The 19,939-nt window shown below is 41.8% G+C and overlaps 1 protein-coding gene across 1 annotated transcript in view; it reads left to right on the forward strand.

Annotated features, from left to right (window-relative positions):
• babam2 (BRISC and BRCA1 A complex member 2) overlaps positions 1-19,939 on the forward strand; it is a 196,732-nt gene that overhangs the window by 149,336 nt on the left and 27,457 nt on the right. The window contains exon 8 of the mRNA XM_055864136.1: positions 8,823-8,922. Coding sequence (XP_055720111.1) covers positions 8,823-8,922 — 100 coding nt within the window. The remainder of the gene's footprint in view (positions 1-8,822; positions 8,923-19,939) is intronic.

Here is a 19,939-nt window from a genome sequence, read left to right on the forward strand (position 1 = left end):
CATTTTTGGTCCCATGATACTCTTCTCCAAGGACCCCTGAGGTGTCCCTGCTTCTGCCTGTGCTGGTGACTCCACTCGTAGCACTCCACCCACAATGGATAGGAGTCATTGTGTGGACAACCCCCCCCTCAAGCAACGTAGCCTTCCGTATGACAAATTTACTGAATACAGGACATACACCAACATATACACACTCATGCAGTGACAAGGCCGCCCATGACTTAATTAACGCAGGAGATTACCTTTGGTGACTCAGGTGGAGTGAAGCGCGTGTGTGTGTGTGTGTGTGTGTGTGTGTGTGTGTGTGTGTGTGTGTGTGTGTGTGTGTGTGTGTGTGTGTGTGTGTGTGTGTGTGTGTGTGTGTGTGTGTGTGTGTGTGTGTGTGTGTGTGTGTGTGTGTGTGTGTGTGTGTGTGTGTGTGAGAGAGAGACCGTGTGAGGACAGATAAGCTAAGAATCTAGTGCCTTTGTCAGTTGGAGTCCTCTTTTATTTCTTACAAGGTGATTCCCTGGCCCTTACACAAGCATTCACTCGGACAATCAACAGTCTTTTAACTGACAAGGTCAGATTTGTATAAAGCAATTTCCTTCACTTTTGTGTATAGTACCATCACCAAACATGATTGAACCTTGGATGAACCCTGGCTATGGACCTGCACTTGTCAAACAAGCTCCTGCTAGTCTGCAACTTTTTTCATACCAATATTTAAAACTATATTATGTGTCCTTTTAAACCTTTCCTCCCTACTATGCAGTGGTGTAAAGTACTTAAGTAAAAAATACTTTAAAGTACTACTTAAGTAGTTTTTGGGGTATCTGTACTTTACTATTTATATTTTTGACTACTTTTACTTCACTACATTTCTTAAGAAAACATTGTACTTTTTACTCCGTACATTTTCCTTGACACCCAAAAGTACTTGTTACATTTTGAATGCTTAGCAGGACAGGAAAATAGTCTCATTCACGCACTTATCAACCGAACATCCCTGGTCAACCCTACTGCCTCTGATCTGGCAGACTCACTACACACATGCTTTGTTTGTAAATGTTTGAGTGTTGGAGTGTGCCCCTGGCTTTCTGTAAATGTAAATAACATGACAATGGTGGTTTGCTTAATCTGGTTTGCTTAATATAAGGAATTTGAAATTATTTATACTTTTACTTTTGATACTTAGGTATATTTTAAACAAAATACTTTGACTTTTACTCAAGTAGTATTTTACCGGGTGACTTTTACTCGAGTCATTTTCTATTAAGGTATCTTTTACTTTTACTCAAGGATGACAGTTGGGTACTTTTTCAGACACTGCTACTATGCCAACGCTACAATTAATCATTACGTTTTATAATCAAAACTGCACAGCACTCACAAGACTGCTACTACTACTACAACTACTACTACTACTATTACTTTAAGCAACTTAAAATTAAGTGAAGTAAAGCAAGCATTTTGGATCCAATGCATATGAAATATCTTCTCAAATACCTTGACAAATACACAATAAATATCTTCTTTCCATTTCCACAGTTTATCTGGCAGCGTCAGACGCTAGTGATTAATCAGCCTTCATTCAATTGACAGTTTGAGGCGTGCGTCGTTACAATGACAATCGCAAGTGTCTTTGTTCACGGACCCAATCAACACGCGTGAGTGACGAGTTCGCTAATTAACTGGTGAGTCGACCGTTCTGTGCGTCTATGTCTGCATTTACATCTGAATGAAATGAGGTTATTCTTAGATAGATCTGTGGGCGGATAGACTTTTACAGTCGGAGGATTTGTCTTCGTTGTCGTGAGCTGCTTTGCATTGGTCATTGTAGCATTTAGACAACAAAAAAAAAGCACAGAGAGCAATGCTAATATGTGCATCGGGCTCTCATCATGGCAGTATGACCTATTTGGAATGCGTCGTTCACAATTCAGAGGGCTTGGCGACCATAGAAATAGAATTACTAGAAAGGGCATAGCTCATCCGACCACAGCAATTTGATTTAATTATATTTCTATATCAGTGACAATATGCCATCATTGATCTGCGAATGAAGTAGCGCAATATAGATCAACCCTGAACAAGGTAAAGAACGAACAGCTGACATTATCGGTAGTTTGTCAAGCAATAAACTGATACTAGTCATGACTGAGGATGTTGTATCTAAATAATGAGGAACACTAGATAGTGGCTAAACCACAACAAGTAACGTTGTAAAACTGCATTAAAGGGAAGTGGTCGTAGCCCACATTGTGTAACAATGTGTAACAATTCAGACATGAATAATCTACTGATAAGAATCCACAGCTTAGATGAACTGCCTCCCACAATGTGCTCTGGCAACTCCCCCTCATACCTGGATAATATGGCCCAGTTACAACCTCTGTCTGACCCATACTATATCATCATCGTTTCCCACCACACCTTGTGGCTTTGTGCCGTCAGGGGTGTGTTCAGTAAGGAGTAATGTTGCAGATAGAAATACAGCCTAGAAATGTAGCCGAGTGGTTAGAGCGTTGGGCCAGTAACCGAAAGGTTGCTGGACCGAATCTCCGAGCTGACAAGGTAAAAATATGTTTGTTCTTCCCCTGAACAAGGCAGTTAACCCACTGTTCCCCGGTAGGCCGTCATTGTAAATAAGAATTTGTTCTTAACTGACTTGCCTAGTTAAATAAAGGTTACATTAAAAAAATATATATAGATAGTTACACTATATATACAAAAGTATGTGGATACCTCTTCAAATTGGTGGATTCGGCTATTTCCACCACACTCGTTTCTGACAGGTGTATAAAATTAAGCACACCGCCATGCAATCTCCATAGACAAACATTGGCAGTAGAATGGCCAGGTGAGCACTGTGTGCTCTTTTCAAAGGATGGATCCCAGTCGGTTCAGGGCTATGGGATACAGGGGGTCGAGGGTGGTCTGCCGGGCATTGGGATGACAACCCAACTCGGGATGAGGAGGGCTTTTAGCGGGTGGAATAGTAGGGACCAATTGGAGGTTTACTTAGTAGAAATGCAAATATCATGGTACAGCTATATAGACACTCAATCATCATGTTACTTTTTAATGGTACGTTTGCGAACATATATTTTGATAAAAAAGAATTGAAAGTTGTGTCTCATTATGGTAAGTGGGGAAATAAGTATAGCCATTTACAATTGTAATGGCCCAGCAGATAATAAGAAAAGACGATCAGTATTTACCTGGCTAAAAGAGAAGGAATATAATATCTATTGTTTACAGGAAACCCATTCAACAGTTTTAGATGAAGTTTTGTGGAAAAAGAATTGGGGGGGCGAAATATATTTCTCCCATGGGCAAAGAAATTCAAAAGTGGTGATGGTTTTAATTAACAGTAATTTTGATCCAAATGTGCAAATTGTCCAAACAGATCCTCAAGGTAGATGGATTATTGGTAAAAGGGCTTTTATGTACTCTGCGCCATCGTCTTGGAATAACTTACAAAATACTTTTAAACTGGAAGAACTTGTCCCGATTTGGTGTTTTTAAATCACTGATGAAGGATTTTGAGGCTGATTCCCTGACCTGTCAATGTTTTTAATTTGCTGTTTTTGATTTTGTTATACTCTTGTGAATTCTATGGTTTTTACTAGATTACTTGTAGTTTTTCATGTTGTCTGTCTGTAATTTTTGTAATTTACATTTACATTTAAGTCATTTAGCAGACGCTCTTATCCAGAGCGACTTACAAATTGGTGCATTCACCTTATGACATCCAGTGGAACAGCCACTTTACGATAGTGCATCTAAATCTTTTAAGGGAGGGGGGGGGGGGGGGGGGGGGGCAGAAGGATTGCTTTATCCTATCCTAGGTATTCCTTGAAGAGGTGGGGTTTCAGGTGACTTGGTGCTGCCTATCTTGGCCAGGACGCTCTTGAAAAAGAGATTTTAAATCTCAATGAGCCTTTCCTGGTTAAATAAAGGTTAAATAAATAAAAAAAAATATATATATTTTAAATATGTTATTGGACAATAAACAGAAATGGCTTATTAACCTATACGGATGCGAATAATGATGATCCAAGCTTCTATGAAAATATATATAAGAATTTATCAACTCTACAAGCAACACTAGACTCTATTATAAAGGTGGGAGATTTTAATACGGTCTTAAATACCTCTATGGACCGGAAAGGAAATCACACTACAAACTATCACCCTCAGGCACTTAAGGAAATCATGAATGTCATGGATATATTGGAATTAGAGGATATATGGAGACTTAAATACCCTGACCTAGTGAGATATACATGGCAGAGGCTTAATCAAGCTAGTCATCTTGACTACTTTCTTATACCATTCTCTCTGGCACCAAAAGTTTAAAAAGTGTTGACAGGGGACAGAATGCGGTCGGATCATCACATAATTGGCATATATATTACTCTTACAGAATTTCCACGTGTGCGAGGATATTGGAAATTTAGTCAAAGCCTACTAGATGATAAATTGTTTACAACTAGGACAGAAGAATTTATAACTGACTTTTTCAGACATAACATAGGTACAGCAGATCCCCGTATTGTATGGGACACTTTTAAGTGTGCCTTTAGAGGCAATGCAATTCAGTACTCATCTATAAAACAAAAGCAATTTAGATCAAGAGTCCATATTATTGAAGGACTAACAGTACAGTTAGATAGCAATAAAACCGGTTCCATAGAGGCACAGAATAAGTTAGAGGAAAAACAAAAAGAAATGGAGGAACTTATTCAAGAAAGATCCAGTGTAATATATTATAAAACTGGAACTGGATGGAATATGGGGAAAAATGCACCATATTCTTTTTCGATCTTCAATATAGAAATGCTACCAAAAAAAATGTATTAAAACTTGTTACAAATGATGGAGTCACGCATGAGTCACCAAATGATATTTTGAAAGAGGAAGTAAAGTACTTTAAGAATATCTTTCAGTTCTCCATCTCCACTAACTGAAACTAATTGTATGGATTTTTTTCCTAATAATAATGTAAAATTAACATCTGTACAGAAAGACTCATGTGAAGGCCAAATTACAGAGGAGGAACTGCTTGATGCAATTGGGGCCTTTAAGGGTGGGAAAACTCCAGGGCTGGATGGCATACCAGTGGAAGTATACAACACTTTTTTTGATATACTCAAAGGACCATTATTAGCTTTTTTTAACCACTCCTATATAAATGGTAGATTATCAGACACGCAACAAGAAGGTCTGATATCATTATTACTGAAACAGGACCCAAGTGGTATATACAGTGGGGAGAATAAGTATTTGATACATTGCCGATTTTGCAGGTTTTCCTACTTACAAAGCATGTAGGGGTCTGTAATTTCTATCATAGGTACACTTCAACTGTGAGAGACGGAATCTAAAACAAAAATCCAGCAGGTGTTGATATACTTTTGGTCATGTAGTGTATATGGAGACCGGAATAGAGGCCTTGGTTCAAATAGTGTTTGTGTTCTTTCTAAAAAAAATCATTTGCCCTTGATTGAGCTTGTTGGAGCAATGGAGTAGCCCCAAAAGTGCAAACCCTGCCCATCAGGCACTCCAGGCATGCTCAATCAAAATGCTGAAAGGATTTGAACTATATAAATACTATGGTCTGCCAGGTCTATTAGCCCATATAGCTTGTTGTCTAAGGTTAAAAACTCTGCACCAATACTGTAGAACACCATTTACCTATGACCCTGTCATGACGTTGCCCTCTTTGGGTACAGCGAGCACTACCCCCCCACCCCCCCTCCCTCTGCACCAGCCCTTTTCTATGCACCATCCCCCTACCTCCCTGTCTCCAACACCCAGGCTGCTGAAAGTTATATTAGGAAAATTATAACTTTATAATCTGAATATTGTCCTTGGTGCCCGACTTCCTAGTTAATTACAGTTACATGATTAATCAGTTTAATCGCGTAATAATAATTAGAAAGTTATTTGATAAATAAGTCTTCAGTTTTAATGATGCCAAAGACACGACAACCCCCTCCAGCTCTAGAGATTGTAGCTTCATGGTTATAGCTATGACCCCTCCAGCTCTAGAGAGTGTAGCTTCATGGTTTTACCTATGACCCCCTCCATCTCTAGAGAGTGTAGCTACATGGTTATAGCTATGACCCCCTCCAGCTCTAGAGATTGTAGCTTCATGGTTTTACCTATGACCCCTCCAGCTCTAGAGAGTGTAGCTTCATGGTTATAGCTATGACCCCTCCAGCTTTAGAGAGTGTAGCTTCATGGTTATAGCTATGACCCCCTCCAGCTCTAGAGATTGTAGCTTCATGGTTTTACCTATGACCCCTCCAGCTCTAGAGATTGTAGCTTCATGGTTATAGCTATGACCCCCTCCAGCTCTTGAGATTGTAGCTTCATGGTTATAGCTATGACCCCCTCCAGCTCTAGAGAATGTAGCTTCATGGTTTTACCTATGACCCCTCCATCTCTAGAGAGTGTAGCTTCATGATTATAGCTATGACCCCCTCCAGCTCTAGAGAGTGTAGCTTCATGGTTTTACCTATGACCCCTCCATCTCTAGAGAGTGTAGCTTCTTGGTTATAGCTATGACCCCCTCCAGCTCTAGAGAGTGTAGCTTCATGGTTATAGCTATGACCCCTCCAGCTCTAGAGATTGTAGCTTCATGGTTATAGCTATGACCCCTCCATCTCTAGAGAGTGTAGCTTCATGGTTATAGCTATGACCCCCTCCAGCTCTAGAGAGTGTAGCTTCATGGTTTTACCTATGACCCCTCCAGCTCTAGAGAGTGTAGCTACATGGTTATAGCTATGACCCCCTCCAGCTCTAGAGAGTGTAGCTTCATGGTTATAGCTATGACCCCCTCCAGCTCTAGAGATTGTAGCTTCATGGTTATAGCTATGACCCCCTCCAGCTCTAGAGAGTGTAGCTTCATGGTTTTACCTATGACCCCTCCAGCTCTAGAGATTGTAGCTTCATGGTTATAGCTATGACCCCCTCCAGCTCTAGAGAGTGTAGCTACATGGTTATAGCTATGACCCCCTCCAGCTCTAGAGATTGTAGCTTCATGGTTTTACCTATGACCCCCTCCAGCTCTAGAGATTGTAGCTTCATGGTTATAGCTATGACCCCCTCCAGCTCTAGAGAGTGTAGCTTCATGGTTTTACCTATGACCCCCTCCATCTCTAGAGAGTGTAGCTACATGGTTATAGCTATGACCCCCTCCAGCTCTAGAGATTGTAGCTTCATGGTTTTACCTATGACCCCTCCAGCTCTAGAGAGTGTAGCTTCATGGTTATAGCTATGACCCCCTCCAGCTCTAGAGATTGTAGCTTCATGGTTATAGCTATGACCCCCTCCAGCTCTAGAGAGTGTAGCTTCATGGTTTTACCTATGACCCCTCCAGCTCTAGAGATTGTAGCTTCATGGTTATAGCTATGACCCCCTCCAGCTCTAGAGAGTGTAGCTACATGGTTATAGCTATGACCCCCTCCAGCTCTAGAGATTGTAGCTTCATGGTTTTACCTATGACCCCCTCCAGCTCTAGAGATTGTAGCTTCATGGTTATAGCTATGACCCCCTCCAGCTCTAGAGAGTGTAGCTTCATGGTTTTACCTATGACCCCCTCCATCTCTAGAGAGTGTAGCTACATGGTTATAGCTATGACCCCCTCCAGCTCTAGAGATTGTAGCTTCATGGTTTTACCTATGACCCCTCCAGCTCTAGAGAGTGTAGCTTCATGGTTATAGCTATGACCCCCTCCAGCTCTAGAGATTGTAGCTTCATGGTTATAGCTATGACCCCCTCCAGCTCTAGAGAGTGTAGCTTCATGGTTATAGCTATGACCCCCCCCCCCCCCCCCATATGGGAACATTACTTTTCTTCTCTCTGACATTATGGCTGCTCTCTGTGAGGTTGTGTGTATGTGTTTTTCAGTTGTTCAAATTAGGTTTTGGATGGGTTTGTATACTGTGAGAGAGATACATGTGGAGAGATACTGATGGAAAAGAGAGAGAGAGTTGTTTGCTTTCTTTTAGAGGGAGTTGTGTCATTTTGGGGGGACGGAGTCTGTGCTAGTGTGTCTGCACTCAATGCAAACGCGCACACACACGCATCATATTCGCTGTGGATCGTAGAGACGAGTGGTCTGTTTAGAGGCTTACGTCTGACCTCATTCCTATGTCTTACCTTAACAGGGTGTGTGCAGTTCATATTGCCCTTCTCTCTCCTCTCTAGTCTCCACCTGTTCTTCTGCTTCTGTTCTGTTCTGTGAGAGGGAGGAAGGGATGTGCCTGGAGCTGGAACCACCACCCCTGTCAGTCATGCCTGAGAACACTTGTGTTTGTAGAGCAGGGTGGGGCTGAACCTGAATTAAGGGATAAACTAGTGTATATCAAGGACATGCCAGGGTGTGTGTGTTATGGGCATGGTTCTGTACATAGAGGCAGAAAATGCTTGTGTGAGCAAAGTCTGAATCTGAGTCGTGAGATGAAATACTTCTGATAAACCATGCACTAACGTCAGTGGAAAATGTATGTAATGTTTGACAGAAGGGTTGCGTGCTCAGTCCCTTATTGCTGCCTCTTCCTCCCTCTCTTTAACTCTCGCTCTCTGCCAATTCAAATTGCAGAGTGTAAGGCTTTGAAGTAAACATGAACCAACTCTAGAATGTTCCCATTTCTGTTTACCACAGGTAGTCTAAAAGTGATTCATTACGGGAAGCATAGGATGACCTGCATGCATCTGCAATTTACTCAACGCTATCGGGTCTCCTTATAGAATGGGCCTTAGTAGGGATATGAATTGAATTGCTGTGTGCCGTAGTTTAACTCTTTCTTTATCTTTCTGTCCATCAGCGCACTTGGAGGTTCCTCTGCACTACACATCCCAGCATTCCCTAGTGGAGGCTGCCTCATTGACTATGTACCTCAAGTGTGCCAGCTCCTCACCAACAAGGTATGACAGAACCTGATAATGAGAGAGCACGACAGGGTGAAAAGAGAGCGAGAGAAAGGGATGAAAAGAGGTTACTCCATCATACAGGGGCCGAAAGGGTGTGCGTAAGCACAATGAAAGACATCCAACTGCTTTTCCCCACGAAACAGGCGTATTACTGAATAGAGAAGCGATGACACGCATATCCGTAGACTTAGCAGGTGCTGGACGTCAAAATAGTGTACTCTGCACACTGCATGATGCTCCCATGTGAATTTATTCGACAGTGTTTCGACTACCTGGGTCCGTACCCACAAAACGTCTGAGTAGGAGCGCTGATCTAGGATCTGTCCATACACTATTATTTATTATGATCTAAAGACACAACTGATCTTAGATCAGCACTCTTACTCTGAGACTCTTTGTGGATGCGGGCCCTGGTTTTCATCAGATCTCCCTTTGGACTGGATTTTGTTCAGGTGTGAGTGTGGTGAATGAGGATCACTTCCGGCCACATTGCATCCACCCCTCCAGGGCCGTGTACACACACATACGCCGGAAGCAGAGGTAGCGCATCCTGGGTGCGGGCACATCAAAAATCTGTGGCATGATCTCACCGGTTAGACACCAAGGCTGGATTCCCTTTTGTCATGCCAGGTTCGGAGTGGGATGTCATCTCTGTGTATTTAAGTTCAGTGATCCACAGTTCCCCCACGCGCACACACATACCCTGCTGTGACTAAACAAACACAATCACAGTATGGCCTTGCTGCTTTTGAGAGAGTCGTGACTACTCCCCACTTGGTCCTATGTAAACAAAGACAAATAGACTTGAATAGGGGTGTCTGAGTCACTATGTCTAGTGTGTATCCCGGCAGGAGGCACTCAGCAGGAGGCGCTCATTCCTTTACACTTGTGTGTGTGTATAAGGTAGTTGTTGGGAAATTGTTAGATTACTTGTTAGATATTACTGCACGGTCGGAACTAGAAGCACAAGCATTTCGCTACACTCACATTAACATCTGCTAACCATGTGTTTGTGACCAATTTGAGAGAGAGTGTGTGTGTGTGTGTGTGTGTGTGTGTGTGTGTGTGTGTGTGTGTGTGTGTGTGTGTGTGTGTGTGTGTGTGTGTGTGTGTGTGTGTGTGTGTAATACTGTATATTATGGCATGATATTTGGCACTCAGGTTGAGAACTCCATTCCCTAAATCAGGGATGGGCAAGTTTGATAGGGGTGGGGGCCACAAAAAATCAGAAATCATCATGAGGGGCCGCCGTGGCTCGCAGGTTTGCTTAATAAGGATCGGAGCCTTTTTTTCCATTTTCGCCAAAAATGACATACCCAAATATAACTGCCTGTAGTTCAGGACCTGAAGCAAGGATATGCATATTCGTGATGCCATTTGAAAGGAAACATTTTGAAGTTTGTGGAAATGTGAAATTAATGAAGGAGAATACAACACATCTGGTAAAAGATTATGTTCATCATCTTTGAAATGCAAGAGGAAGGCCACAATCTATTATTGCAGTTTAGGCGCAATTTAGATTTTGTCCACAGCAGTGTATGTGCAAAGTTTTAGATTGATCCAATGAACCATTGCATTTCTGTTCAAAATATTGTATAAATTCTGCCCAAATATGCCAAATTGGTTTATTGATACATTTTCAAGTTCATAACTGTGCACTCTCCTCAAACAATAGCATGGTATTCTTTCACTAATAGCTACTGTAAATTGGACAGTGCAGTTAGATTAACAAGAATGTAAGCTTTCTGCCCATATCAGATATGTCTATGTCCTGGGAACTTTTCTTGTTACTTACAACTTCATGCTAATCACATTAGCGCACGTTAGCTCAATCGTCCCGCGGGGAGACACCAATCCCGTAGAGGTTAACCACATCTATACCTACACGTATAGCCTTTTGGGGGCCCTGGGTGAAATTTTGTTGTGCCCCCCCCACCTTCTGAGCAAAACATTTTAACGACCCCCCCCCCCTCTGGACAGCCGAGATTACAAATATAATAATAATCATTTCCTGCAATTCTACACAGTTTGGCAAGGGGCATAGAGAAAATGTGCCAATTTTAAAGCAAGTTTATTTCCTGCAATTTTAAACATTTTGCCAAGGGGCTGAGAGAAGATTTTGCAAATGTATAACTACTTTCCTGCAATTCTACTCATTTTGCCATTGGGTGGAGAGAAATGTTTGCAGTTTTGAGTATGATATCTCGGTGACTATTGAATTCAATGGGGGCCCCCTGGTCGGTAATTTGATCATGATTGCTACAAGTTTAGATAGCTGGCTAGACTAATTTACCTGACATGGGCTAATTCAGTGACAGATATAACAATAGAAAAACTGTTGATATACAACCAAATTTCTAAATAGCACCTTGTCTATTCTAACTATCAACATTAAGTTGAGACCCAGACAAAAAAACAAAAAAAATGGGAGGTCGTGAGCCACCAGTTGCCCATCCCTGCCCTAAATGGTCAGCAGATGGCGCAGCGATCCTGCAGGAAGGATGAGTAGAAAAATATAGCATTCTCACGTAGGGATTCTCTCAGAGGACGTTTAAGAAATTCCACTAAATTGTCAACATTGACACTCGAATGACAGAGAAAGATACATTTATGGCCTTCAACTTCCGTTGGAATATTTCAGCTTTTTTTGTAACTTATTAAATGGGGGCTAACGGGAGAAACAGAAAAAGATAGACAGAATTGTGATTACAGATCATACAAAGTGAGAATGCAGCATGTGCTTATTGGAGATCTATCTGTCTTGACTACTTGGCACCGTGACCATCCAGTAGCAAGTAGTGGCACAAATTATTAGCTAGCTAACATTAGCTACATAATGATTTATCCTGACATCCTTGACGCACAATATATTTTGTTAAATTCTCAGCAATATTCACAATTGAATTTAAGCCAGAATGCATTACAATTGTATGTTAGCTTACCCTGTAGCTGTTTGCTAGCAGGATCCAGAGTTAAACATCCTGCCTGAGCGACCAACTAGTATAATCATAATGTTACCTTTCCAACTGGTAATGGCCATATAAGAGGAATGCCTCTGCTGTCGGTAGTGGGCACAGGGTCAGGGACTGCTAGCAGGGATTGAGGAGGGTGCATGCCTCCTCGCCAACCCCAGCTTTGGCCTGCACACGACAGAGGGATAATGTTACTTACCACCCTCTACCACATGCTGAACTAAAATTGGAAGAAGCAGCCCAAACCAGTGGGTCCCGGAGAACAGATGTCTAACAGGTTAGTTAGTTATTTCATTACTGTTTTCACAAGCTCCTTTGCTGCATATAAATTAGCTAACACCAGTCTCGCTAACTAACTGTAGCAACTAGCAGGCGGTAGCCAGCTAACTGGCCAAAGTTAGTTAGCTAGCTGGCCTGGTTCTAGCTCAGTGGTTCTAGCTAGCTAGCTAGCTAATGTTAGTTCAATTGCGTCACCAGCTCACTGCGAATAGCTAGCTACTTTGTGAAAAAACAAATGAAAGAATTTAGCTAGCTACTAAACAACTGTTCCATACGGATGTAGGGCCTACTCAAATACCAGCCTGAAAAGGCCATGGCTTTGTATAGAGTAGAAGCTTATTCATTCAACATTTTGTGTGGAGGTTGTAGCCTAGCGGGAAGGAATGTCACTTTATATTTTCACCAATACAATCTTACCCATTAATTTGAGAAAATCCCCCAAAGGCCTAAATATTACAACTATCAATGGTAATGATGGTATTGGGAGAGACAGTACCTGTTACCAGATGCTTGACAGGAATGTCTTAGTATTTATGGTGCATGACAGGTGTTTGTTTTGCTCTTTGTAGACAATTCCGCCTGGAGGAGTGGGCCCTGCGAGGTGAGCAACTGGGACCAGACAACCCAGTGTTGCTGCTGGATTGTGTTGTCAGCTCCAACAGGAGCAAATTCCCCTCTTCTGATGGGCACTACATGGGGGTTACTGGAGGTTGAGGAGTCGCAAGATATAATAAATGACATGTTTAATTGAACAAAGTATAAAACCGTCTTAATGCACGTTCTTGTCATTATGCTATGCATAACTTTAGAGCAGGGTTAATAAATCAGATGCCACAAACGTAAAATACTTTGTTCTGTGAACTGCAAGTAGCCACTATTAGTCGAGGGCAGGATGATCGCAGGGTAACCCTAACCCTACTACAGGGACAGGTGGTAACAAGTTCAATATTCATCTTACCAGGTACCATGGGTCTCTCAAAATCCATTCTCTCCTTCATCCTCATCTCTGTGAGTGGGAAATCAATACTTTGACGCAATATGTAACCTAATCTAAATGTATTTATTTTATAAAAGAAAGGTTTATTTCCTTTGTCAATAGTATAGAGCAGGGGTATTCAACTCTTACCCAAGAGGTCCAAAGCCTTCTGGTTTTCTGTTCGACCTGATAATTATTTGCACCTAGGGCTGTTGCAGTGACCATATTACTGCCACACTGGCGATCACGAGTCATGAAGGCAGTCAAATTCCACGTGACCGTTTAGTCACTGTAATTAGGCTTCTCCAAGCTCTGATATTGCTGATGGTCATTAGTAGCCTACCAAACTTGCTAACTGCCGGGTACTCAACACTCTATAATCACTCTGAAATCAATGCAAATGTAATCAAAAATCGAATCAAACACTTCATGAGAGCCCATGAGCTCATGTTGCGCAACATTTCTATAGGCTATGCAATTGTGCGAAAAAACAGAGTGATGGCCTCTATTAAAAAGAGGATCCTATCAGCTTTCTATAGGTTAGGCCTACTATATTTATTTCTCAACTTTCCTAATGTTAAGCAAATATGAAGCACTTTCCTTATCTTTGCAACAGGAGTATAGCTACAGTTGAAGTCGGAAGTTTACATACACCTTAACCAAATACATTTAAACTCAGTTTTTCACAATTCCTGACATTTAATCCTAGTAAATATTCCCTGTCTTAGGTCAGTTAGGATCACCACTTTATTTTAAGAATGTGAAATGTCAGAATAATAGTAGAGAGAATCATTTATTCCAGCTTTTATTTCTTTATTCACATTCCCAGTTGGTAAGAAGTTTACATTCACTCTATTAGTGTTTGGTAGCATTGCCTTTACATTGTACATACATTTAATTTGAGTCAAACGTTTTGGGTAGCCTTCCACAAGCTTCCCACAATAAGTTGGGTGAATTTTGGCCCATTCCTCCTGACAGAGCTGATGTAACTGAGTCAGGTTTGTAGGCCTCCTTGCTCGCACATGCTTTTTCAGTTCTGACCATACATTTTCTATAGGATTGAGGTCAGGGCTTTGTGATGGCCACTCCAATACCTTGACTTTGTTGTCCTTAAGCCATTTTGCCACAACTTTGGAAGTATGCTTGGGGTCATTGTCCATATGGAAGACCCATTTGCGACCAAGCTTTAACTTCCTGACAGATATCTTGAGATGTTGCTTCAATGTATCCACATCATTTTCCTGCCTCATGACGCCATCTATTTTGTGAAGTGCACCAGTCCCTCCTGCAGCAAAGCATCCCCACAACATGATGCTGCCACCCCCGTGCTTCAGTTTGGATGGTGTTCTTCGGCTTGCAAGCGTTCCCCCTTTTACTCCAAACATAACGATGGTCATTATGGCCAAACAGTTCTATTTTTGTTTCATCAGACCAGAGGACATTCTCCAAAAGTACGATCTTTGTCCCCATGTGCAGTTGCAAAACGTAGTCTGGCTTTTTTATGGCGGTTTTGGACCAGTGGCTTCTTCCTTGCTGGGTGGACTTTCAGGTTATGTCGATATAGGACTCGTTTTACTGTAGATTTAGATACTTCTATACCTGTTTCCTCCAGCATCTTCACAAGGTCCTTTGCTGAGGTTCTGGGATTGATTTGCACTTTTCGCACCAAAGTACGTCCATCTCTTGGAGACAGAACTCATCTCATTCCTGAGCGGTATGACGGCTGCGTGATCCTATAGTGTTTATACTTGTGTACTATTGTTTGTACAGATGAACGTGGTACCTTCAGGCATTTGGAAATTGCTCCCAAGGATGAACCATATTTGGGGATGTCTACATTTTTTTCCCCAGAGGTCTTGGCTGATTTATTTTGATTTTCCCATGATGTGAAGCAAAGAGCCACTGAGTTTGGAGGTAGGCCTTGAAATACATCCACAGGTACACCTCCAATTGACTTAAATGATGTCAATTAGCCTATCAGAAGCTTCTCAAGCCATGACATCATTTTCTGGAATGTTCCAAGCTGTTTAAAGGCACAGTCAACTTAGTGTTTGTAAACTTCTGACTCACTGGAATTGTGATAAAGTGAATTATAAGGGAGATAATCTGTTGGTAAACAAAGGTTTGAAAAATTACTTGTGTCATGCACAAAGTAGATGTCCTAACCAACTTGCCAAAACTATAGTTTGTTAACAAGAAATGTGTGGAGTGGTTGAAAAACTAGTTTTAATGACTCCATCTTAAGTGTATGTAAACTTCCGACTTCAACTGTACCTGACTGGCATGAAAATGAACCACAGGAAAAGCGTACTCCATTTGCTTTTTAAGTGCGAGACAGTTGCATGATAATGGTCCATTCTACATCAAAACGAATTTCACACGTATATTATTTAGTGTATGTAAAGACAAGATTAAATCAAGAATAGTCTGATGGGTGACAATATATTATCACTTGTAAATGATGCCCAGCTTAAGGCAAGAAACAATGCCTTTTTTGTGTGACTTTTTCAAATCATAGTTGCACACCCCATGTAGCCTAGCCCATAGGCCTATATGTTTTTATATGGTTTGTATCACAACTAAAGTGGCCAAATAACTTATTTAAAGGAAGCACATGAATTCTCTTTACAACTGGTGTGGAGCCTAACTGGCATACTGGTATGCAGTGCTTGAGTTTCAAGTTTGGGGAAGATCATTTTCACCATAAAAATGCACCTTTATAATAAAAGCATTACATGCATAAATACATTTGTGGTCACTTTTTGCCACTAATGGGAAAACACCATTTTCTCCAATCGTTTGTTGAAAATATCCTTTATTTTATTCAGCTTTGTTCAATTGTATTCTTCATACTATAAAATTATATACAATTATGCCATGGAATTCTAAGCAAATCTTGTCTGCTAAATGAACTAGTGTAGACTAAATAGACTACATTTTCTTCATATCATGTTTCTTTAGACCTGTCTAAAATAAATAATATATATATTGTTCAGGTGTAGGCTATATTACAAGGATTTATTAGACTTTTTAAAATGTAGATGTTCCAACAGTCTGCATCAGTGACTTGTAGGCTATGTGTGGAAGCCAGGAGATGCTACATGTGTTTATGTTAATTAACGATCAATTACCGTGAGACCGACATTTAATTGCACCCACCTGGCACGCACAGCCCTAATTGCACCCACCTGGTGTCCCATGTCCAAATCAGTCCCTGACTAGAGGGCAACAATGAAAAAACGCACTGGAACTGGCTGTGAGGTCCAGAGTTCTGTTTGAGGGCATTAGTAGAACAAATATAAAATAAGATTATACAAAACACTAGTTTTCAATACTTGATATGCTGTTTCATATGTTTACTGATAGGCCCAACAAAAGCATCAAGAGATTCATATTTATCTTACTATGTGTTCATATGCATATTTTTCATGTCAACATTGATGACACACAGATCATTTTAGGGTGGTGTGTTAACAATATCTTCAAATGAAAGAACATTCTAAATTATTTAATCTGCTCACATTCTAACGAGCAGTGGTTCTCAATCCAAAATGTCAAATAGAGGCTGCTTATATTTGTCCTGTTTCACACGTGTACAAGTGTCTAACCTGAAATAAAGTACATATACACCTATGGAATTGCAATAGGAACAAGGCCTCCTCTATCTTATCTAAGCTATCTCTAGGAAGGGCCCATTCCAGTGCATCTCCGTCAGTATCAGCCCCCATCATAGCATGGTACTGTTGGGGGTACTCGAGTACTGGAGTTTGCAGAAACTGGTGTAGAGTTCTGAAACAGAGGCATAACATGCAGGACACACCAAGATCAACAGATTTATAAGACCTACAGCAGTACTTTCCAACCTTCTCCCCTGGGACCACCAGAGGTTTCACATGTTTGTAGTAGCCTTGAATTGGCACACCTGATTCAATTAATCAAAGTCTTGGTGATAGTTGACTAATTGAATCAAGGTGTCCCAGTTTAGGGCTAATGCAAATAAACTCCAAAATAACTTCACAGATCTTCATGGTAAAGGTTTTAAACACTGTTTCCCATGCTTGTTCAATGAACCATAAACAATGTATTAACATGCACCTGTGGAACGGTCGTTAAGACACTAACAGCTTCCAGACGGTAGGCAATTAAGGTCACAGTTATGAAAGCTTAGGACTCTAAAGAGGCCTTTCTACTGACTCTGAAAAACACCAAAAGAAAGATGCCCAGGGTCCCTGCTCGTCTGCGTGAACGTGCCTTGGGCATGCTGCAAGGAGGCATGAGGACTGCAGATGTGGCCAGGGCATTGAATTGCAATGTCTGTACTGTGAGATGCCTAAGACAGCGCTACAGGGAGACGGGACGGAAAGTTGATCGTCCTCGCAGTGGCAGACCACGTGTAACAACACCTGCACAGGATCGGTACATATGAACATCACACCTGCGGGACAGGTACAGGATGGCAACAACAACTGCCCCGAGTTACACCAGGAACGCACAACATCAGTGCTCAGACTGTCCGCAATAGGCTGAGAGAGGCTGGACTGAGGGCTTGTTGGCCTGTTGTAAGGCAGGTCCTCACCAGACATCACAGGCAACAACGTAGCCTATGGGCATAAACCCACTGTCGCTGGACCAGACAGGCCTGGCAAAAAGTGCACTTCACTGACGAGTCGCGGTTTTGTCTCACCAGGGGTGATGGTCGGATTCGCGTTTATCGTCGAAGGAATGAGCGTTACACCGAGGCCTGTACTCTGGAGCGGGATCGATTTGGAGGTGGAGGATCCGTCATGGTCTGGGGCGGTGTGTCACAGCATCATCAGCATCACCGTACCCTTCCTGCAGGCTCATCCTGACATGACCCTCCAGCATGACAATGCCACCAGCCATACTGCTCGTTCTGTGCGTGATTTCCTGCAAGACAGGAATGTCAGTGTTCTGCCATGGCCAGCGAAGAGCCCAGATCTCAATCCCATTGAGCACGTCTGACACCTGTTGGATCGGAGGGTGAGGGAGAGGGCCATTCCCACCAGAAATGTCCGGGAACTTGCAGGTGCCTTGGTGGAAGAGTGGGGTAACATCTCACAGCAAGAACTGGCAAATCTGGTGCAGTTCATAAGGAAGAGATGAACTGCAGTACTTAATGCAGCTGGTGGCCACACCAGATACTGACTGTTACTTTTCTTACTGACTGTTACTTAATTTTGACCCCCCCCCCCCTTGTTCAGGGACACATTATTCCATTTCTGTTAGTCACATGTCTGTGGAACTTGTTCAGTTTATGTCTCAGTTGTTGAATCGTGTTATGTTCATACAAATATTTACACATGTTAAGTTTGCTGAAAATAAACGCAGTTGACAGTGAGAGGACGTTTCTTTTTTTTTACTGAGTTTATGTGAAACATCTGATGGTCCCCGAGGAGAGGGTTGGGAAACCCTGACCTTACAGCTGTGTTTCCCAACTCCAGTCCTCAAGTGCCCCTAACAGTACCCATTTAAAAATGTTGCCTTGTACACATGATTCAACTTGTCAACTAATCATACATTTCTCAATGAGTTTAATCAGAAGTGTTTTTCCAGGGCTACAACAAACCTACAGTCTGTCACTATGAACTATATTGAACTATACTGCCACAGAATTTTGCAAAGTAACAGAAACATGTAGGAGGGTGTGCTCAAATACATGTAGATACCTGCAACCAGGTGTGGACAGCAAAGACAGTTGGCAAGAACAGTACAGTGCGGGAACAGAAGCCCAGTTTACAGCAGTGGTGCTCGGTGCCATTTAAGATGAGGGAGGATGATTAAAACAATATATATAAGCATGGCCTTATTTCTATTACAGCATATTGGATGACTGTCATTCATATTCCATTCACCCAGCTCAATGTAGCATCGATAGGTTTAGGCTACTACATGACACTCAAATGTTACCTAAACCAATCAGGAGGTTACTACAACCTAGCCTATGAATGAACGCTTACAACGTAGGTGCACAAGTCGAAATACATTTTAGTAATCAAGGTGACAGACTTTGACACGTTCAATACCGCCTCGCACACTCTTGCCTGCATCTAGCTGATCTAGGGTGTAATCATTAGTCCAACAGTTGGAAACAAGAGTTTCTATTAGACAAATTGAGGTATGTTTATCCCCGTTTTGTAACGTTTTTTAGAAAAGTTTTTCAACAGAATGAATACACCCCTGATCAAACACAGTTCACTTTCATAGCAGCCACATAGACTATATATACAAAAGTGTGGACACCCCTTCAAATTAGTGGATTCGGCTATTTCAGCCACACCTGTTGCTGACAGGTGTATAAAATCGAGCACACAGCCATGCAATCTCCATAAACAAACATTGGCAGTAGAATGGCCTTACTGAAGAGCTCAGGCACCGTCATAGGTTGCCACCTTTCCAACAAGTCAGTTCATTAAATTTCTGTCCTGCTAGAGTTGCTCCGGTCAACTGTCAGTGCTGTTATTGTGAAGTGGAAACGTCTAGGAGCAACAACGGTTCAGCCACGAACAGGTAGGCCACACACGGTCACAGAATGGGAATGGCAAGTGCTGAAGCATGTAGCATGTAAAAACCGTCTCTCCTCGGTTGCAACATTCAGGAATAATGGTCTGGGGGGGGTGGCTGTTTTTTTATGGTTTGGGCTAGGCCCTTTAGTTCCAGTGAAGGGAAATCTTAACTCTACAGCATACAATGGCATTCTAGACGATTCTGTGCTACGATTTTGTGGCAACAGTTTGGGGAAAGCCCTTTCTTGTTTCAGCATGAC

This window comes from Salvelinus fontinalis, chromosome 16 (genome assembly GCF_029448725.1).
Source record: "Salvelinus fontinalis isolate EN_2023a chromosome 16, ASM2944872v1, whole genome shotgun sequence".
NCBI classification, from domain to species: domain Eukaryota; kingdom Metazoa; phylum Chordata; class Actinopteri; order Salmoniformes; family Salmonidae; genus Salvelinus; species Salvelinus fontinalis.